At 45.5% G+C, this 22,812-nt stretch overlaps 1 protein-coding gene across 1 annotated transcript; it reads left to right on the top strand.

Moving 5' to 3' along the window:
• Positions 1-15,837: 15,837 nt before the first annotated feature.
• LOC117834223 (O-fucosyltransferase 9) lies at positions 15,838-20,609 on the top strand. The gene is made up of 10 exons (XM_034713848.1): positions 15,838-16,152; positions 16,884-16,956; positions 17,105-17,172; positions 17,726-17,814; positions 18,623-18,820; positions 18,925-19,129; positions 19,211-19,378; positions 19,654-19,821; positions 19,947-20,137; positions 20,474-20,609. The coding sequence occupies exons 1-10, from the start codon at positions 15,838-15,840 to the stop codon at positions 20,607-20,609; spliced, it is 1,611 nt and encodes a 536-aa protein (XP_034569739.1).
• Positions 20,610-22,812: the final 2,203 nt, after the last annotated feature.

Genomic DNA, 22,812 nt, shown 5'->3' with positions numbered 1-22,812 from the left:
GACTTTGAAGTTGAACCCGACTAGTACTCTTGTAAAACAACTACCTTGTAACCCTGCTCCTAGGATATATAAGGGCGGGCTAGGACCCCCTCCAAAACAAGTTCAAGCCAATATAAGGATACAACACACAGGACGTAGGGTACTACACGATCTAGCAGCCCGATCCTGTCTAAATCGTGTTCCTGCATCACCATCGGGCTCCTGATTTCGGCAACACTCACCAATCAAAACTCTACCTCGGGTACTCCCTTGGTAGGTTATCGGGCTAAAACACTGACAGCTGGTGCACCAGGTAGGGGCAGTCACCAAAATTCGCCATGCAAGTTCGATGGCTCAAATCATCATCAAGCCTACGATCGTGCATGAAGCTGGCATGACATTCGTCTTCGACTCTTGTGTCTGTGTCGCCGACGGTGCTGGAAGCTTCCGCCGCTACCTTGCGGAGGCTCTGGAGAAGAAGCAACTCGACTTCACCCTTCGTCGCCAAGCTACGGAGGATTTCGTCGAGAAATTCAGCAAAGTTTTCAATCTACCAAGAAGCAAGTTCGAGCACAACTCGGATCCTACGTCCACTGGGACTAGTTCTCACGAGCAGGCAATCCAGCCATCGTGCGAACCGGTTTGAACTCCAAGTCAATTTTTGTTCGGACTTCGAAATACGGTTTTGGTTCATCAGGCAGCTCTATCCAAATCACAATCTGGATTGGAAGTGATCAAGGATCACGACCATGACTTCTACTTGGATTCCATCGACGAGACTCCTTTATCAAGCCCGCAGCAGGGTCTGGTCATCACTTTAACACCTCGGGGCAGATTCGTCTACTTGCTAGGCATGAAGCCATCTTTCCTCGCCCAGGATGATGAGTCACGCCTCATCGCCCATCTTGAGATCTTACCATACCAAGAGGGAACGCTGTTGTCAGCAATCTATGAAGAAGGTGGCTCTACAAAGGTCATTACATCAAGTTCTAGCAGCTACTCGCCGAACAGAGAGCTCTTTGCCCTTATCACGGATGGAGCTGAAGGCGGTCAGCATTGGCCAGAAAGAACACCCCAACAACACCGATGTCACGCATACGAGGTCTCACAAGATGAATTATCCATCAACGCCACTAGGGACGAAACCGAGAGCTAGAGAGCTCAACGACGAGCAAGAAATGTGCAGAGAGCAGATCGGCATCGACTACTCGAAGCCCAATTCCTAGTTGCAAACTTAGAAAGAGCTTTAGAAAGAACTTAGGACGACAACACAACACACCGCTTGCCGCTGTTGCTTCCATTGACATGCTCACTCACATCATGCCCCAAGACAACTACAGCGACTTGATAGGGCAGTTGGTGGAACATGCCTATGAACTACTCGACAAACAGAGCCCAATTCCTTCAGTATCTCGCGCTCCGTCGGGGCGAAGTCAACATGAGGGCAACAGAGGCCACGGAGGACCGTCAGCCCAACCTCACGAGGATGCCAGACAACATCGGGGTACAATTGAGGCACCAAGGCAAGATAGAGACGCACCCAAAGGTAGTTGGATAGGTTCTAATGGAGGCGCACGCTACCGCAGAACTGATCCCGAACCCCCGCGTAACGTTGCTGACCTCAGAGATAAAATAAACAGCAATCGCGAAGCGTGTAACGTCATTAACAACCTACGTCGCGAGCTCGAAGCTAAAGAAGACTACAGGGGTGATGACAACGATCATTTCCCTGCCTTCACAAGACAGATAAGAAATACTACCTTACCAGAGAAATTCAAGCCTCTAGGTATCTCCAAATATGATGGTAAGCAAGATCCAGTTCAGTGGCTCCGTTGTTACTCATTGGCAGTCCAGGCTGCAGGGGGTGATGACCACACAAAGGTTGTCTACTTCCCCGTTTGCATGGAAAACGCACCACTGACCTAGCTCGAGTCTTTGAAACCTGATAAAATCAACTCCTGGCAATACTTGAAGAAAGCCTTTACAAGCAACTACGCAGGGGCAATGCAGCACCCCGGCAACAAAATCGACTTGGCACAAGTCAAGCAGCAAAAAGACGAGTCATTGCGCGGCTATCTACGTTGTTTCTTCGACAAAAAAGCCAAAATCGTGGACATCTCAGAACCAGATGTAATAGAGTGTTTCTAGAATGGACTCTACGACCGTCGCATGTTCCAAGACTTTGGAAAGCGTTGCCCTGCAGACGTCAAAGAACTCAAGATCATGGCCCAATCATGGGCAGATGAGGAAGGTAAAGAGTGCGAAAGGTTCGACTCGAACCACAATCGTGGCCGCGATAACAGTAACAACAACCAAAGCAACGGCCAGGATCACGACAAGAACCGCAACAATGACAACCAGAATAACTACTCGGGGAACCAAAATCGCAAACGTAAGCTACACAACACATTCGCAACAATGTCCTGTTCATCCAAAAAGGATGGGAAGAATTTTGAAAGACCCAATTTCAGCAAGCTCTTGAAGAAGCAGTGCCCATAGCACCTGCATAGCAAGCACGCCACCATAGACTGTTACAGCTTACGAAGTGCATCAAAAGATCTACCAGAACCATCGAGAAATAATGACAAGGGGAAAGCCAAGGTAAACAAAGACGAAGATGGAGAAGACAAGTTTCAGACACCATCAAAAATCGTCAACGTCATCTTTGGCGGGATCCCAGGCACCGCCTCCAAACGATCTCACAAGCTGACACTACGAGAGATCATGTCCATCGAGCTTGCAAATCCTACACCCCTCAAGTGGTCAGAAGTACATATTACTTTCTCAAGGAAGGATCGATGGACAAGTTTCTCCGAACCCGGATGATTCCCCCTCATTCTTGACCCAGTTGTCACTAGTTCAAGGCCTACGAAAGTACTCATCGACGGTGATGTCCTTTTTGCCAAAACTCTAAAAAAAGATGGGCCTGGACATCACGGGAATGCTCACTCCGACAAATTCTCCATTCTACGATATTGTCCCAGGCAACGTAGCCATACCCCTCGGATAAGTAGTCTTACCTGTCACCTTTGGGATAAAGGAGTACTATCGAACCGAGTACATCCGCTTTGACATGGAAGATTTTGAAACTTCTTATCACGCCATCCTCGGAAGATCTGCGTTAGCCAAATTTATAGCTATCCCACATTATGTTTATCTCTTACTGAAGATGCCAGGACCCAAAGGAGTACTCTCCCTCAGCGGAGACCTTCGAAGATCCTACGAATGCGACACAGAAGCTGTTGAATTAGCTGCAACTACCCAAGTACCCAGCTCGATCCAATAAGTCTTCACCGCTTCAAAGAAACTCTCCCCGATAGAACTCGAGATCCTAGAGAACAAGTCTGGAGTTGCTAAAATCAAGCCAGCAAGTGACATGGACTTCAAAGCCATCGACCTTGAGACCGATGACTCCTCCAAGACAGCCCTGATTGGCACAGGGCTGAATGCTAAATAGGAAAGCGCGCTTGTCAGCTTCCTTCGGGCAAATCGGGATATTTTCGCATGGAAACCGGCAGATATGCCAGGTGTGCCCAAGGAGCTGATCGAGCATTCACTAAATGTGGATCCTAAAGCTACTCCAAAATGACAACGACTTCGAAGATTCGCTCAGGACAGGAGGGAAGCCATCAAGAAAGAGTTAGCAAAACTACTCGTTGCAGGCTTCACCAAGGAAGTTTTTCACCCAGAGTGGCTCGCCAACCCAGTCTTGGTTCGCAAGAAGAACAAAAATGAGTGGAGGATGTGCATCGACTACACAGACCTCAACAAGCACTATCCAAAGGACCCCTTTGGGCTCCCAAGGATTGATCAAGTCGTCGACTCTACATCTGGATGCGCACTACTCTGCTTCCTCGACTACTACTCAGGATATCATTAAATAGCTCTCAAGGAAGAAGACAAAGCTAAAACTCCGTTCATCACCCCTTTTGGAGCTTTCTGTTACAAAACAATGTCCTTTTGGCTGAATAACGCAGGAGCCACCTATCAATACGCCATCCAGATGTGCTTTGAAAAACAGCTACACTGTAACGTGGAGGCATACGTGGAGCCACCTATGAGGGTGCATTCTATTTGTAACTATTGGGCTATTTACTTGGTCAACATTGTAAATTTTTTCAAGTTAATGATCACAATGATCACGCCATAATTTTAATCTATACTATAAAATGTGAATTTCCAGTATCTATTTCTCACCTAAAGGGGCGGATGCCACGGCGGGAAGGAAGCTTGCAACCTACCACCGACACGGGGAAGAGGCGAATGGGCTGCTGCGCGCCGAGGCATGTGTGGATCGGAAGAGGAGGGCGGCCACCGCTAGGCACTAGCGTGGGGAGGAGGCCGGGCAGGCGAGCAGACGAGGAGAGGAGAAGGCGCAAGAGGGAGATCAAGCACGCTGTGGGGCAGGCATGCCAATAAGGCTGCCGGCGCTGGAAGGAGGCCTGGCCGCCCTGGCCGCTGGTGCAGGGAGGCAACCGCGGGAAGGCGTGAGGGGGGGGGGGGAGGGTATCCGCGAACCTCATCCTCCGTGTTATAGCTGTCGTGTTGGGGAATGAGTCTACAATGCTCTCTATGCTGATATGGACAACATTACAGAGAGCATGCTATCTACACCATTGCGGGTGCCTTTAGTTGACCACATATACTCATCCGCGATATATAGCATCAGATTGCATATGCTGATATGGAGAATTCATATGGTCATACCCCACATTTCATCTTGATCCAATAAATAGACAATGTACTTCCTCCGAGATAGCATGCGAGCATGATGTCCCTGTGTAATCAATTTGATTTTCTAAAATGGTTCGGCCGGTAAACAAACTAGAAGCTTCCGTTTCCCGTCCAAATTCCTGCTCATCTACGTTGTTCTCCGGAATCCTGCAAAGATCGCCCGGCTGACTACTTCGTGTACAGCCCGGGCGCCACCGTCGCTGCCGCCGTTGCCGATGACGACGCTCGGCGGCCATCGTCGTTGTGTCTGCTCCCACCCTTTTACTGCGCCAGCAACCGAGGCGCCATTGGCCTCTTGCACCGTGGCAAGGAGGATGAGCTCGTGGTGGCGGAGCTCAGGAAGGTGGAGGTGAGGCCCCACACACCGTCGCCAAAGCCCGAGGTGGCCGAGCTCCACCTGTTCCGTGCTGGCGAGTGGCGTGTCAAGTGGCCATGGTTCAGCCATCGTGACCGCGGCGGCGAGGGCTACTTGCTGTCCGAGTTCGAAGCCCACGCCGTCGCACCCCTCAGCCGTAGGCTGCTGTGCTAGATCGACTTCACCAATGGCGTCATCTTCTCCGACGTGCTCGCGGAGAACCCCACGCTGCGGTTCGTGCCATACCCGGAGGAGGTCGTCCTCTCCGATTATCCCCGACGCCTCCGTGAGTCGTACGTCTGCGTCACCGCTCGCAGCGAGGTCAAGCTGGTCAGCGTCTCTCCCCGGCTCAGCTCCGACGGCTGCCGGAGCTTTGACTCCGAGCATGCCTCCGTGGCTCCACCATCACCACCTGGACGCTTGAGACCGACGGCATGGCAGCGTGGGTCGTGGAAGCCATGGTCGAGTCCACTGAGCTCTGGGCCCTCTCGACATGAATTATTGCGGCGTCGTGCACGTCCAACTGGTTTACCCCATCGGGAGCATGGACGGTGGCAGCGGCAGCCCTGCTGTTGCAGACGAGAGCGCCGCACCAACTGATGAAGAAGAGGATACGTCGTAGCAAAAGAGTCACCAAGAGGAATGTGCGTGCCACACGCCATGAATGGATTAACTGATGTACTCCCTCCGTTCTAAAGGGTAGGTCATTTTAGTTTTTCTAGATTATTAGATATTATTATGCATCTAGATATATGAAGCGCTCCCATTTGCTTAGGGACTAAATGTGATACAAATACTCATCCCAGGAAGGCTGGTACACACATTTATTCAACAGATAATTCAAAAGCCGTACAACTCTCTAAGAAGTGGATGGGTAATATAGATCCAAAAGAGATGCAACACAAATAGGCTGTAGATACAACCTATGGACATGCAAGTCCATAAGCAGCAAGCAGCACTGCACGATAACGGAAGCATCCTTAACAGCCCAACGACACAGGCAAGTTGGGTGCGGAGGTGACCTTCTACTCGGAAGCTCCACCAACAATGTAGTCCGGGTCTTCCTCTATATCAACAAAGCAAGGGTGAGTACATACGTACTAAGCAAATCCAAACCCACCCTACGGAAAGGGATAATAGAATACATGTATAAGGGTAATTCAAGGAATATGCCAAGGTTTATTTTGCAGAAAGCAATCTTTTATACACATGCAAGGTGTAATTTTATAAAGTGATTTTTTGCAAAACACATATATACCACATTTATAGTCATTATGAAAGAGTGAGGTGATCCTACACAAAGGATCAAATTTTAAGTGCTACTGGACACCCCGTCCATGGTAGCACACGGCACGCTTGCCGGATATTTTCAAAATCCAATTTTACACCAAAAGGTTTGCCCATCTTTCCCAAATAACTAGTTATGTGACCAAGCCGTAACTCATCCAAGGTCATGGACACGGCTATTCGAATAGGTTTTTAACTTTGCAAAGGTGTACACTTTACTCACAAGGACGTACAACGACACAATCACTATAGTGCCAGTGCAGAACCATCACAGCCATTACCCACCACAACATAGTCCTGACTAGTCACGCACAAGAGCTACCCAAGGGGTTCCTGACCTTCCTACGAGGTCTTCAACTGGGCCACTAATTCAGTACTTGCTTACGCATGCTCCTTGGCCTCTCGTTGTGCACCTGCCTATAGACGACTATCACACTAGCTAGTGGGATTTATGCTAATCCTTTGCCACACACAAAGGTTGGGTGATTGTACGATAAGTTGGGTTAGGCAAGATGACACATGATCTCAATCCTTAATTAAGACAAGACAGATATCTTCCATACTTAGCCACACAGGCACGAGCCAATACTCCAAGGCATCCCACACAAGGAACCTTGATCCGTCCCATCTAAATAATCACCAACCAACACCAGTTGTTTACTATCACTTTTCCAAAATCCCCAATCCATACTCACACCAACACACTCAACACATTTTATCTTTTGTAAAACCATTGCATTTGTGAAACAAGTAGTAATGATGTTGAGTAACCATTTTCTAAGCGTATTAATATCAAGGTAATTGGCTAAACAGAGCATATCATGTCTAGCAAAAAATCCTAAGTCATCAAGATATAATCAAGATATATCAATTCAAGGAGTGGCTATCAAACCAGGTTTTAACTAGATCAAGTAGTAAAATTATCTGAGCAAATATATATAGTTGGATGCTATTTATAAAATGGCTTATATGGGTTGTGTTTGAAAACTAGGATAAATATGACCAAAAGGGAATAGATTGGACTTGCTGTCTTCAAAGCCTTTAGGGCAGCTCCTGCTTGCAGCACGGGGCTTCTGGCTCCGACTAGTGGTCCTAGCCTTCGTACTCCGGCTCGTGGTCCTAGCCTTCGTACTCCGGCTCGTGGTACTAGCCTCCAAACTGGTTCTCCTCCTTGATCACTTCATCAGTGAGGGATATGAGGTACCCCATGGGTCCCCACCAGCCAGGATACTAGCTGGTCCTGACAAGTGGGCCCACCCAACAAGAACGTGCGGACCAAAACATGAAGATACTTGGAGTGCAAGTCAAGGAGGCCAGGCGATTCAAATCAGCCCTAATATTGTGGGATACGTATTGTAATCCAACTCAGATTGCTTTCCATGTAACAACCGACTAGATTAGATTCAAACCAACTTGTAACCCCTAGTCGTCAGACTATATAAGATGGCCAAGGCCGCCTCCCGAAGGCATCTCAATTCTCAAGCAATACAAACTACCAAAATACAGGACGTAAGGTATTACTCTCTGGAAGCCTGAACCTATCAAAACCCTCGTGTTCTCGTGATCACCTTTGAGTTCTTGGTCTTGCAATCCTCTCTGCCTACAAATCAACCACTTGGGTAACCCCTTGGTGGACTGTCAGGCTACTAAATCCGACAGTTGGTGCGCCAGGTAGGGGTGATTGTGAGATCCTCCCTAGCGAGCTTGATGTCATCTCACCCTGGCATCATCTTCCCCAAGAGCATGAAGGACATCCTCGCCAACCCGATCCAGCTCCGCTTTGGGAGCATGCCGATGGACTCTGACTCCACCGCCTTCTTCGATGACTCGGCATCCGCTACCAGCTCAGCATCCGTCGGATTTGCTTCGATGGAGCAAGGTCTTCACCTGAGGATCATCACACCGCTTGCCCAGCAGGTCGGCGATCTCTCTCTTTCAGAGAGGATCCCACACATCCTTGCTACGCCCAACCCACCCACGCTCTCCAACCTGGTCGCGGGGCTAAATCGTATCAGCAACATCATTTCTCAGTGCATTGATCTCTCCGAGGCGGCGCTATGCTCGACAAGGTCGGCAGGGTCCTTCCCTCACCCCCTTTGGTCTGAAGAACTCGGCTGTCATGTTTCCTGCGAAACTCGCGCAGTCTCTTTAGATCCAATCTGAAGGCTCACCCGAACCCACCCAATTTTCGGACTGTGATGAGTTTCAGATCCCCCGCATCGTCCTGACTTTGAACCCTTATGGAGATGACGTCGAGAGTAACTCCACCACACCAAATAGCGAAGCCTTTGTAGTCTCCGCCGATGATCCACCCAAGGATGGAGAAATCTCTTCTCAGGAAGCAAGTCACAACGCCAAGAACTAGGACCGTGCAGTACGGCACCAACGGGAGCAAGCCAACACCCAACAATGCCAACAACTTGTTGCTAATGTGGGAGCCGAAGCGGCAAGTGACCGGCGCCAACCACCGCCCGCCGCTAACGCCGACCCACCGCGCACCAACGACGGTGACAACACCAACCAGGACGCTACCCGGGGCAGACGCAAGCGCCTTGTGCGCGCCCACAATCTACAAGCCGACCTCGAGGGGGCCGACCACAATGTCTTCACCACACCCCAGGCTAACCTGGGGGCTGCCTTTGCCGACCTCAGAATCCTTCCAAACTAGGAGCCACTCCGGTGGATCCGGGCACATATCCGCGTCGCCAACGCCCAGATTGAAGAGCGGGCTCACAACCGATCAGCATACTCCTAGTCCACAGCTACCCGGCACTCTCGAAGCCCATCCGCTCATAGCAGATCCGGTCACCATCGAGGAGACCACGGCAACCGCGCGGGAGGTCGGCTAGAGCCTGTCTGTGAAGAGGAGGTGGAGCAACCCGCCAACCCACCCGCCAACAATGACCATCAACTCGACAACCATGACAACCGCCGCCGTGGCAGGAGAGGTGATGGCGAGGATCGTGGCAGACAAGGTCAGCAACGTGATCTTCGTGAAGAGTTGCGCGACCGCCGCAACCTCCGCGCCGACCTCAACAACTGACCTACGACATCGATGGCGCAAAATACAAACAAGCACAATCACAAAATAAAATGAGCTCAAACAGAGAGGAGATTAACTGTATTAGATAGAATATGATTTTAGAGGAATTTAGGAAAAAGAATCAAGTGAATTGGAGTTTTGATGTGTGAGATATGGCTGTGTAAAGATTAGCTACTAATTAATTACGAAAATTGTTTAACATAACTGACGGGAGGCTTCACGGGTTTAATCGAGCACGGGAGGTTTGTGGTCTATTGTCGTTGTGGGCTGTTTTTTTTTTGTTTGGGCTGGCGAGACCGGTACATGGGCACCAAAGCCCACTAGCTGGATAACTCTACTCTCGGAGAAAAGAGCATAGGGAGGACGACGAGGCCCCTGGCAACGCCACCATGAGTAGCGGCAGGAGCTCCACCAGAACGGCACTCCCGGCCACCCTTTTCGAATCCAAGGGTATGGGTAGAGAGAGAGGTGGATGGGGATTCGGTTCTGAGGGTTCTTGGACGGGGTGAGAGGGTTGAAGGAGGTCCGCCGCAGGTGGCCATGGATGCGGCTCTAGAGTTCTTGGGAGCTCGGTGTAGGCAAGGATAGGGATGGCCGTTGCTTGGGTAGGGGAGGGGGAGGGTGTGGAGGTGCTCATCAATGAACTAATCGACCTGTGGAAACTTGTCGTCGGAGATCGACGAGGGAGACCTTCCTCTGCATAAGAACAGAGGAGAGCGAAATTGGAGCGAGGAGGGAGATGAGCGGCGGAGCTAGTCGGCTCGGTGAGCTCAGGATGGCGACGGAGAGTAGCTCGGGGTGGCTTTTATAGGCGGCGAGGGCGGAGCTGTGCCAGCGGCTCAACCGCTTGCCCTTAATGGCGCGCTGTGGCCAGGCGTCAGCTTGTGAGTGGCAGCTTGCGACGACAGTGGTGCTGAGGCGACACAGCGTTGACGGCACGCGCGATGATGCAACAGGGCTGGCAAGCTTGAACGCAGCGGCATGGTTGAGGTGGGGACGCGGCAAGGGGCGGCATGGCACGGTGCTGGGCAGCAGGGTGTGGTCACCTCGCGGGGCTAGGCTGTCGCTCAAGCAGAGCAGGACGAGCATGGCAACGGGCCCCTGGCGTGTGAAGCTTGCACGCGGCGTTCATGCAGCTGCTATCTGCGGCTTTGTGCTGCTTTGTACGTGATTAAGGTGCATGCCGTGTGTGTGCTCAAGCTGGGAGATGATGGAAGGGAGGAGGAAAGTTTGTGTGGGAGAGCACACATGAAAGAAGGGATTAGCATGTTGATGGTGATGGCTTAGGGAGAATAGGAAGGTTAGAGAGAAAGCTAAATGTCTGAATTGATTTGGAAAGGCAAAAGGATTAAAGGGGATCTTGGGATGGATTATGGATGGAAAAGGAATTAAGCTCGGGCATAGTTTTGCAATATTTTGAAATTAGATTTTAAAATAGGTTTTGAAGTTTTTGAGTTTGAATGTTTTTAGATTTGAATTTTCGAGCTGTTACAACATACACTATATACATGTGCATAGAAAAAACTATGCACCAAAAAACCCAAAGCGGCCTGCAATTTGGAACGGAGGGAGTATTAAGTATTAACTGGCATTCAATGTTGCAACGAAAATTCAACAACGATAAATATTTTGATATGAAGGGAGTAGTTTAATTTCTTATGCGAGTTGATTTTGCAGACAAGTCTATTCACTCCCGTCTAGGCCATATGAAGCCATTACACATAGTAAACACATGACAGATAGTTTGACATGAGAATCAGGTACTAGCATGAACTTAATAACTAAAATGGTCATGGATTTCAGGTGTATTCATGATCAATATCTCCATCATAGTTTAATTTCTGCTGCGAGTTGATTTTGCAGAAAAGTCTACTCAACCCCTCCCCCCCCCCCCCCCCCCCACCCCGCCCCAAAAGTCATTGCACATAGTAAACACAAAACGTAGGTAGTTTAGCATGACAATCAGGTACTAGCATGAACTTCATAACTAAAATGGTCATGGATTTCAGGTGTATTCATGATCAATCTCTCCATCTCTTTATGCAGCTCCTTATGAAGATCTTTGCAGCTTAAGGATCCAATATCACAATCTTTGTCAATTTTGAGTGCAGCATTTATGATTGGATATGGTATATTCATCTTCTTCCTGGGCCTATCTTTCCGCAGAAGCTGCAATGGTTCATCTAATGATAATGAGAGATAGCATGTAGCATAACTTGCTACTCCCTCCATTCCAAATTGTAGGTCGTTTTGACTCTTTCTAGATGCATAATAATATCTATGAACCTAAAAGAGCCAAAACGACCTACAATTTGGAACAGAGGGAGTATATTGTAGATGACATATCATGTATATAATAATAGGAGAAACTAGGGAAATGATGATGCAGAGAATAGACCATGCAGTAAGCGCTGACCTTCTTGATTGTTACTTTCATTTTGCAGCTCATTGTGTCTTTCTTTGTGACACGTGCTCCTTCCATCCTGGCCATCTGTCGATGAATATATAATTACTTATGAGTATTTTCGGTACGATTCTAGCTCACTTACTGTTTCACATTTGTGTGAAACCGATGCTAGAAAGACTAAGTATGAAGGAAACTATACCATCCGTTTCTAATTAGCGTAGACACCATTATTCTTACTTTAAAAAATATATTAACTTTTAAGAAAGAAGCAATGCCTTTCGTTGAGCATGGTGCATTGTTTTGCTTGCAGCTGCCACTAAAGTCCTTGCATTTTCAGTTTGTTACCCAAAATGTGCTGAAACATTTCAGGATTTCAGGAAAGCAGTTGATATACTTACTGAATTTAAGGAGGTTCACATGGATTTATCTTGATCCAAGTCTGGTATCATACATGCTGTTTGTTTGGAATGTTTGTTTCTTTTGCTTAATTGAAGGAGAAAAGGCACACATAGTTCTCTTGTGGCAGTTACCAGCTTTCAGTTCCTCTCTTTATTGTCCTTAATTTATGCAGATAAAGTGGCCTTTGTCTTTTGAAGAGTTGTTACTTCTTAGGCTCTTAAATTATGTGCATGACAATTTTTTTTCATCTTTCAAGTTCATTTATGCTTCTTTTGCGAATAACAGTTGCTTTATATGTTTATATCCAATAATATACAGCGGATGTCTTTAAGCTTTGCATTCTACTTCTATCCTGCCTAGCGCTTAAATTAACATAGTTTTTGTAAGATGCTTTGTTTTACCGGAGTTTATGGATACGCATATGACTATTTACAGGATACCTTTATTTCTCGTTGCGTTGTGTTCTAAAATTGAAGTAAAACATTTTTTACAGCTAAAAAAGAAGCTTTCATTTGAGGAATTCAGGAGGAAAAGTTCCTTTCTTGGTACAGTAATGTGGTGTTTCTTAGTCTGAACAACTCCAATGTCTGTTTTACCTATCTTGTTCAGCTTACATGCCATGATGTTCGTCTACATGCAGCCACAGTTCATACAAATGTTTACCCTTTGTGTATGGTGGTGGCATTTCTTTCATTAAAGTATTATAACTGGCAATGGTGTCAAGTGGTACAAGGTCCACAAAACCAAATAAAGAGGGTAAGTACTATGAAGGATAAAATATGAACCATACATTGATGTTTTACTTTTATTGCCTTTTTATTTGCAAAACACAGTATAGACGAGGCCAACGTACCTTGAGATTGACGAAGTCACCACATACATTTCGTAGCCAATATGCACGCCACCTACCAATGAAAGAACAATTAGTTATATATCACTCATGCAAAATTGGAGACTCAGAACCAGCTTGAAGGCTCGCGGTGCACCAAAGCTGCATGCATGCCCTCTCAAATAGTAAGGTAAGAAATAGTAACACATACCTTCTAACCGATGCCTCTTTGAATTATTGGCATTGACACCCCTCTGTTCATCACCACAATGAAAGACACACATGAGAAGTAGTGTCTGGTAAGTGTAAGTATAACAATGAGCGTAGTGATGAATTTACAGGGATTAGTTAGGGAAAAGTAACACGCACGAACCCATTGTTAGCATAACATACGGTTTTTCCGTTACTAAAGCAGTAGTGATCAATGGTGTGAATGAGGATCTAAAATAGGGAAAAGAAACATGCAAGAACCCATTCTTACCAAAGCATACGGTTTTTGTGTTACTAAAGGCAGTAGTGATCGATGGTGTGAATGAGGCTCTAAAGTAGGGAAAAGTAACACGCAAGAACCTATTCTTAGTATAATATACGGATTTTACATTACTAAAGGCAGTAGTGATCGATGGTGCGAATGAGGCTCTAAAGCAACAATTGCAGGAAATGGATCAATGGCACATTTTATTTCAGGGTGCATTTCATTGACACTGCAGCTTTTATGTTATTTGCTTTCTATACCATGTCAGAGATGAAAGTTAGCATTGTTATACACTAAAGTAGACTATCACTGTCGATCCTAAAACCTCCATTATTGCCGGTTTTGGTTATCGTTGGTGAAAGGCCGACTGTAATAATATAGCACATCAATGCTGGTTTTGAACCGGCAGTGAAAATAACTATCACCGCCAGCCGGCTCGTGTTTCAAACCAGCGGTGCTAGTCATTATCACTGCCGGTTAATTTTTTAAAACAAATATGTAAAAATAGATAACGGAAGAAAAAAATCTTTCTTACCTGAGCAGCACCCTAGCACACCTCCACACCTATCAGCCATCCAAGGGTGCAATGCACACTAATTCTCACGCGAAATGAGTAATTGTGCTTCACCAGTTCGAACTCGTGACCTCAAGCTTCACGCGAAGCTTTCCTTACCACGACACCACACAAAACAATTTCGAATGAAAACGTTGTCAGCTACAAAGTAGGGATGATATCCTTTTATATTGACTTTTCTGAATCTTATATGTAATATTTAGAAATCAAAACAACTTCGAATGGAAACGTTATCAACTACAAAGTTGTAGATCTCGTTGAGTGATATGTGAGATCACTTTTCTCTTATATATAGCACAAGATGTTTCTTGTAGAGGCATGCAGCAACTCAATAACCACAGAGATCATAAGAGAAAATAGTTGAGTGTTCTCTCGGTGTAGGCTAAATTTGCTAAAAGGTTGTTTATATACCTATTTGAGCAACCAGAACAAACGTGGTTAGTTTTTTCTACTAGAAATAAAAAGGAACCAAGCAACATTTTTGTTACCTCTTGAGTGCCTCCCACCGAAAAGAAGGTTCCGCATCATCATTAAACCCCTAGCCCCACCTTGTCACTCTTCCTTCTTTATGTTACAATGTAAATCAAAACAAGAAGTTACATCTAATATATATATATATATATATATATATATATATATATATATATATATATATATAAAGACATAAAGACTTTTTTGCTTCCCTAGTATGCATAAATCAAAATATTTAGGAAAATATATTGGGCATATTCAATGGTATAACCAAATGGAAATGTAGAATCAGTTTCAGTGGAAATATATCAGATACGGTGCGGCATGGAAAACCATATCGTCAAAGCAAAGTTCCAACTATAGAGATATACAATCAGTGAGGAAGTGGTGGAAGGTGATGGAAATCAATTGTGCCATAGATATAGTGGGTAGAAGGTCGCACATAGTTATTATTTGATCTACTACGTGTAATAATATGTTGACTGATTTCCCTTTGTTAAAGTGATGAAGCCAGAACTCTTTCCATTATCTAGAAAAGTAATTATTTTTTGGATTAAAAAACACGCGTGATGTGCTAAGAGCAGACAAAGTGCACGCGCGGTGAAAAGCCATTGTAACGCCACTACTTAATGGAAGAGATAAGAGTGTCTATTTAGAATTTATCTATTTTTTCCAAAATAATCAACATGATCTAGCCAACAATATTATGTTCTCTCGCACTACCGTCCTTTCAAATAACTCTCTAGCTACAACGCGCTGATGGCTCATGTCTTGTATCCTAACTTATCACATCCTGATCATCTTCTTATTCTTTGATGGCTCGCCACAACAGGTATGTTTATAATGACGTATCCCAACGTCACTGTGAAGGTCTGAAGTTTTGATTTTCTCCATTTTTGAAGTCATTGGTCGAATCAAAACTCATTCATTTAAATTAATAATCCGGATTTCGAGCCATAGAAAATGAAAAAGAAAACGAACTAAGGTGATGATTCAGAGCTGTTCATTTGGTATCAACTTGCATAGTTGCATGGCATCCCAATTCCCAACTTTGAGATCATCTGAGTATCTAATGGCTATTAACATGATTCTGTTCGTCTGCAAATCTGATTGCGAGAAGAACATTTGCAGTCCCCTCTCGGTGCCAAACACCGCGACAAGAACCTATTTTCTCCCTCTCGTATTTGCCATTTCTGCGCACGCTTCTCCTCTCCCGCTTCAACCACAACCACCACCTCCTCCACCAGCTTCGCTTCGCATGGTCCCGCGGGAGCGCTCCAGGAGATGCCAGTGGCGGCCGCGGCGGCGTCCATGCGTGGCAACGATTCGCCCGGCGCCAAGCCTGCTGCGCGGCGGCTGGTCCGCGTGCTGGCCGGGCGCCGCCGGCGGGCCGCCCTGCTGCTCCTCGCGCTGGCGTACGCGGCCGCAATGCTCATGCTCGCCATGTGCGGCGGCGAGGGGCTGGGAGCCGGCGGCGTGGTGGAGGCCGCGCTGCGGCGGGGATCGCCGCCGCCGCCACCCGGGTCAGTGCACCGCAGCCACCTCGTGTTCGAGCGGCTCCTCCCGGAAATGCGCGCCTTCACCTCGCGCCCTAATCCGGTGATTGTCCAAATCCGAGCTTTTATTGCATCGTCCGGTGGGAAAGTTATGATCTTGGCATTCGATTTTTCTGGAGCGGAATTGAGTTCTTGCCCGCCAAAGTTCCTGGTTTCGTCTTGGAAAGGGGAAATTTTGCTTCCTTGCTTGGTTCGATGTGTCCATATATAGGGATTGCAAATTTGCACTTTGGGCGCTCAATTTGTTCGTATAGACTAGGTTTATTGCTGGTATAGTATTAAAAGAAGGATTAGTCATAATCTGTGTTCTTCACTTGTCTTTTCAAAAATTTCAACCATTTCCTTTTTTGCTTAAAAAAGACGTGAATTGATGTTTTGCATGCATTGAACAAATTTTGGCACTAAGATCGATCCGATGCTCGTCGTTTGATTGAGAAGGGACTATGTGATGCATGTACTGTATAGTCATGCATATGCTAGTATTTGTAGTAGCAGCCTGGTGGTTGATGTTTTATACCAATGATGCAATGGTTAATTTGAATTTATTAACTTTTACAAGGCCCAAAGAAATTCTTTGTGATTTTGACTCAGTTGAACATGACATTGCTGATCATCTTGTCTTGATCATTACTACCATACTAATAACGTCAGTAACCTTTGGAGTTAAGCCTTCGATCATAATTATTACTACCAACCTTTTCTTCTGATGCTACGAATTTAGAACCAATTTCTCACATGTATGTGATAATTTCCTCTTGTCCTTGCATTTCACAGTTACTGACATCTCATTACAAAAAGATTGGAAAACGATGGAAACCTTGTATCAGCAAGAAGTTGGCACAGTCAGGTAACAGAACCTTTAGAGTATAGTTTGGATACCAAACATGCAAGTTAAAAGCTAATTCTTATTCTTTGTTTGCCTCTATGACAATATAATCCGGGAAATACAACATAACTTGGTAGCTGACATTGATGGCACACAATCCACTTTTCAGAGTTACCATCTTCAAATGGATTCCTTATAGTTGAAGCAAATGGTGGCCTAAATCAACAACGCATTTCAGTAAGTTGTACGATCATTTCCTTACACTGTTAAAATTATTGGTGTGAAATGTTTCTTTTTTTAACGGTCCATCCTCAAAATTATCATGCATTTTCGTGGTGACACATTAGCTTCTTTATCAGGCTAAAAGAATTTTTCCCAAAAATTAGCAGTTACTGGAAAACTCAGAAACGACCTGCATTTTCCCTACTGTCTGCCTTTTCCAGTGGGATCCAATCTCAGCAGAGAATTTTCTGGTTATTACTGGTTCTTTGTGATGAGCAAGGTGTCAACTGTTTGCCAAGATTTGTTTCTTTGGGCTGCATCATTAATTGGCAGTTCCCCATGTACATGTGGTGAACCTCAGTTCTTTCATAAACACGTAGTAGGTATTTTGTGCATGTCTGTACCTTATCTTCTCTAGAAGACTCAATAACAAATGGAGATTTACATGCTATAAATCTTCATCCTTGGAATTCTTTGTTTTATTTTATTATATAGTACCTCAAGTTCAACTTAGGTTTCCCCATTTCAGCATTTTTTGTGGTTATCTGATACAGATTTCTTAATACAGATTTGCGATGCTATTGTTGTGGCCAGAATTCTCAATGCAACTCTTGTGACACCAGCATTTCATTTGAATAGTGTTTGGCGTGATTCTAGGTAACAATTTACTTACTACAGAATATACAGATATGTGTATGGTATATGCCTCCCCTTCTTATCTTTTCTTGGAAACTAGCTTTGTAAAATAGTCCTTTTCAAGACTAACCCTGTTTGTTTGAGCTTTCTAGCAGCTTCTCAGCATGAAAAGCTAGAAGCTCAAATAAACAGCAAACTTCCCAGTGCAGCTTCCGAAAAGCTAGAAGCTCGGAAAAGTTGAGTTTATACGGGAAGCTGAAAAGCTTAGTTTTCCGAGTTTTTTGCAGCCTTTTGAGCTCAGAAAGCTAAACACATTTTCTAAAAACTAGTGTTGGCTTTTCAGAACCAAAAAGCCAGCAGCAGCTTTTCAAAAAAGTTGAAAAGCTGCATCTCAAACAAATAGGCCCTAAGTTGGGATATATTTTTTTGCAAATAGTCTCCTTTTACAAGTCTTTCTTTGGTCAACAATTTGTAAGGGGGCTAGTGCCAATAAGTAAAACGGATAAGATCTATTTATTCTGCAAAAAAGGAGAAACTTTGTATGTTTCTTTCCTATCCTTCATTGTGTGCACATAAGCTTTCCTCTTGTTGCTGCAAGCCTGCAACTTCCTATCAGCTCCCATGTATCATGTCAGCCTTTAACTTTTATCATATACAGTTTTGACTTAATCATATAAATATTTTGAATTTACATGCTCCATCCCATTTAGAACTAAAACTGTAGCACTTAAAACTTTATTCTATAAAAAGTTATTATTTTGATATTACCATTTGGTATATGACAGTATTCTTCTGAGAGTTTCATGAGGATGTGTTTTCATGCTTTCAGCAAATTTAGCGATATCTTTGACGAAGATCACTTCATCGAGTCTCTCAGGAAACATGTAAGGGTTGTCAAAGAACTTCCTGAAGAAGTTTCTCTGCGATTTGATCATAACATCAGCACTGTACCAAATATGAGAACCAAAGCTTTCTCACCCCCAAGTTACTACCTACAACAGGTGCTTCCAAAAATGTTGGAGCTAGGGTGTGTGCTCCTTTCTCGCTTCTTGCCTGGAAGTAGTGTCAGATGCTTGGAATTTTGGGATACCTTATACCCTGTCTTCACTTAGTTCTTGTTCCTTGGCACAGGGCTGTGCGTATTGCCCCTTTCTCAAATAGATTGGCCCATTCGATTCCTTCAGATGTCCAGGCATTGAGATGCTTGGCAAACTATGAAGCATTGAGATTTTCTGAATCAATAAGAATTCTTGCAGAGAATATGGTTGGCCGAATGATCAAGAGGAGTTCTTTAACTGGTGGGAAGTATGTCTCAGTGCATCTTCGCTTTGAAGAGGTTTTACTAAAGTTTATCTTGTGTGGTCTTGTATTACTACTTTTCTCTCTAAGTTATGATGATTGTGTGCTCTACCTTTAGGACATGGTAGCTTTCTCATGCTGCATATATGATGGTGATTCAAAGGAGAGCAACGCAATGGAAAATGCTCGTGAAAGGAGCTGGAGAGGGAAGTTTCACCGACCTGGTCGAGTGATAAATCCTGAGGCTAATCGAAGAAATGGAAGATGCCCTTTGACACCTTTAGAGGTTGCGATGTTTGTTCCTTCCAATTTTTGTGCTTCTGAATTACTTACTTCTTAGTCATTTTTAGAGCCCATGCCAAGGCTGTCTACAGATGGACAGTTGCATCACAGACAGAGTGCTAGGTCATATTGAGAGATCATTTCTAGAATATCTTAATCAGTCACACCTAATGTACAAGATTTTTGTTTTACCGCTGATGAAACTTTAAGAGGAATGATTTTCTTTGTTTTATTAGATGTTGTTAGATTGCTATTTTCTTACTTATTCAGCGTATACAGGTTGGAATGATGCTGCGAGGAATGGGATTCGACAATACTACTTCCCTTTATGTTGCATCTGGTAAAATATACAACGCTGAAAAATATATGTCTCCTCTTCGCCAATTGTTTCCATTATTGCAAACAAAACAAACTCTGGCTACATCAAAGGAGCTTGCCCTGTTCAAGGTAACTCTTTCTTTGGTTATTGCATTTCTATAAAATCCGTGTCCTTCAGTTATCTCATTGATTTGCATTAAGAATGTTGGAAGCAAGGTATTGAAGGATACATTTTTCCTACTCACAATATGTAGGGACATTCATCAAGACTGGCAGCATTGGATTACACTATCTGTCTTCACAGTGAGGTGTTTGTGATGACACAAGGAAGCAATTTTCCCCACTTTCTGATGGGGCACAGACGTTATATGTATGGAGGACATGCGAAGACAATAAAACCAGATAAAAGGAAACTAGTTCAACTCTTTGACAATCCAAATATCAGGTATGTTTTGGTTGTCCTAGTATAACTTCTTTCAATCCATAAAGTATGTGGCCTGAATTTGTTCACATGTATGCACCCAAGGTGACCTTGTTCCATAAACCTTTCATCAAAGTTGATTGCTTCCAATAAGCAAGGTTCATTCTAAGTACATTATAGCAATTGTTTCATATGCTATATGCTATGCTAACATACATTTAAATCTTATTTTACTGGTTATTCTCATTGACTTTCAAACACCTGGAATGGCCAGAAGATGCAGAGGATTTGATGCTATCTTTTTCATAATTATCAGCTGATTAAGGAGTAAATCAAAATTTTATTCTGTATGTCTTGTAGATGGGATCAATTCAAGCACCACATGCAGGACATGCGTCGCCATAGTGAGACAAAAGGTTTCAGATTAAGGAAATCGCAGGAATCCACATACAACCTTCCAATGCCTGACTGCATGTGCCAGCAAGCTGAAGCATGATCCAGGATATATAGCATGTTCGCAGCAAGGAACTAGGCGTTTTCCACGCCACACCATATTACACAGTAAGTGAGGGTAAAATATCGGTTCGAGTGTAGGAAGAGAATATAGAGATACCAAATATTATGGTTGTTGGTACGAATCCCTTCCCCCAAAATAAAAGAGATTCAGCAGTGAATGTGCATATGTAAATAAGGTACTCTACAACTTATTGTACATAATTTCATTATTTTCTTTGTTCTATGATAACATAATTCTTTTTTTAATTTTTTTTGTCAGCATAGGCTCATTCTTTGTATCGATTTTCATTATCTGAATATAAAGTCACCTTGTCAAAGAGGTATTCCAAACTGTATATAATGGTGGCGCTGGAATTGGGAATTCAGAAAATTTGCTTCCTCCAAAAAGAACATAAAAAGGGGCTTATTTATGCGTGACGTAAAATCAGTTGTTTTAATCTAATATAAAAAAAATCCTTGGATGCTTAATAAGCCAGAAAGAATAAGACAATATATAATTATATCTAAATCAACAACTAATCTCAATAATTCAAATAAACCAATTTGAATGCTTCATAATTCGAAATGAATAAAAAAATCAAATTGCTGACAAACATAGGCCAAATAGATACGCAGAGCCCGTGGATGGTTCTCCTATACAGTACACTGTCCTTCTTCTCGACCTCCGTCGGGATACTCATAGCTATTGTTGTCTCCGACGTGGAAAAAGCCACCGCCACCGTCGGGATACCCACAGTAGCCGGAGTCCTGGTTGGAGTAGTTGTTACCGTCGTCGGCATAGCTGCCGCCGTCTCCGGCAGGGAAACAGTCGCCGCCGCCACTGCCGTCGCCCTCGTACATGTAGTAGTCGTTCCCGTCGCCAACATAGCAAACACCAGTGTTGTCCCCCATGGCACCGCCGTACTCCTCACCGCCGCCGACCGGCTGATGGTAGTAGTTGCTCGGGCCCGCTTGGTCCGGGCCCGGGGGGACCACCTGCTGGCCGGCGTCGGCCTGCTTCTGCTGCTTGCCCTCATTCTTCTTCTCCTTGCCGGTGATCTTGACGCGCGAGAGGATGGTGCCGGCGAGGTGGGGCGGGTCGATGATCTGGTACTCGTGCATGACCCACCCGCTGGTCTTCTTCTTCTGCGGGCCGTGGTAGTAGGACAGGTTGTGGCGCTTGTACGTGACCTCGAGCCTTGGGCCTTCGGCCCCGGCGCCGGCGCGGAGGAGGACGAGGCGGGTGGCGTCGCTCCTCTGCCCGTCCCAGGTGCCGCCGACGCCGTCCTCCCCGGGGGCGACGGTGCGGGCGGCCTTCTTCCTGGGGTCCGGCTCCCGCTGGGGCCCGAAGAAGAAGGCGTGGTCGCTGCCCGCGTGCCCGTGGCGGCGCATGAACTCCCAGGGCGGGCAGCTGTAGGGGTCGTCGTCGATGATGGCGTGCGCGTAGGGGTTCGGGAACCCGATGGCGCGCGGGAGGAGGTAGTGAGCCACGATGTCGGCGTCGGTCGGGTCGAACTTGTACGCCGGCGGCAGGTCGAAGCCGAACCGCGACGCCTCCATCCTCTTCTCCTTCTCCCCCTCTGGCGGCCTTCCCTTTCTTTTCTTGGTTTCTCGTTCGGGTCAGTCGTCAGAGCTCCGCCGCGTGATCGAAATACTCTGATTCGTGTCGCTGCCGTGAGCGAGGGCTTTCCCGGCGCGGCGCTGTGATATATATGGACGGGCGGGTTTCTCCGCTTCTGGAGTAGCTCGGAGGTTCGGACTGCCGAATCAGTTTCGAATTTTCGATTACAGAGTGAGCAATCCCCGAAACGGAATCGAGTTCATGCTTACTACGGAATCGCGTTGACTGGCGTGTCGTGCGATGCAGGCGGCCGCGGCTCTCCGATGGGCACCTTGCCATCTTTTCTCAATGCCATCTCAAAGCTGTTCCATGTACTCCTCAAAGCCGTTGTACCTGAACTTTACTTTTTAAAAAAATAATTTTGGAACATTGATAAAAACTATTGAAGGAGAAAAAAAGCCTCCCACCAACGATTCTTAAAAATTGATGCCCAATATAAATTTATTTTTCTTTTCACGGGAAAGTAACTGTTATGTTAAGAATAGAGAGATTAGAGCATCGATCAAGTATATCCACTACCGGAAACAGTTAGTTTGCCGAGTGCCCCAGGCACTCGGCGAAGGCCCAATTACACTCGGCAAAG

The sequence above is a fragment of the Setaria viridis genome, chromosome 8, assembly GCF_005286985.2.
Source record: "Setaria viridis chromosome 8, Setaria_viridis_v4.0, whole genome shotgun sequence".
NCBI lineage: Eukaryota > Viridiplantae > Streptophyta > Magnoliopsida > Poales > Poaceae > Setaria > Setaria viridis.
Note: the sequence above shows the minus strand (reverse complement) of the source record. Positions and strands in the feature narration are given on the sequence as shown.

Excerpts from the sequence above, each read along its gene's own strand:
- LOC117834223 (XM_034713848.1), top strand. The coding sequence starts at position 15,838 with ATGCCAGTGGCGGCCGCGGCGGCGTCCATGCGTGGCAACGATTCGCCC. Across the intron at positions 16,153-16,883 it reads TCACCTCGCGCCCTAATCCG|TTACTGACATCTCATTACAA; the intron begins GTGATTGTCCAA and ends TGCATTTCACAG. Across the intron at positions 17,173-17,725 it reads TAAATCAACAACGCATTTCA|ATTTGCGATGCTATTGTTGT; the intron begins GTAAGTTGTACG and ends TTCTTAATACAG.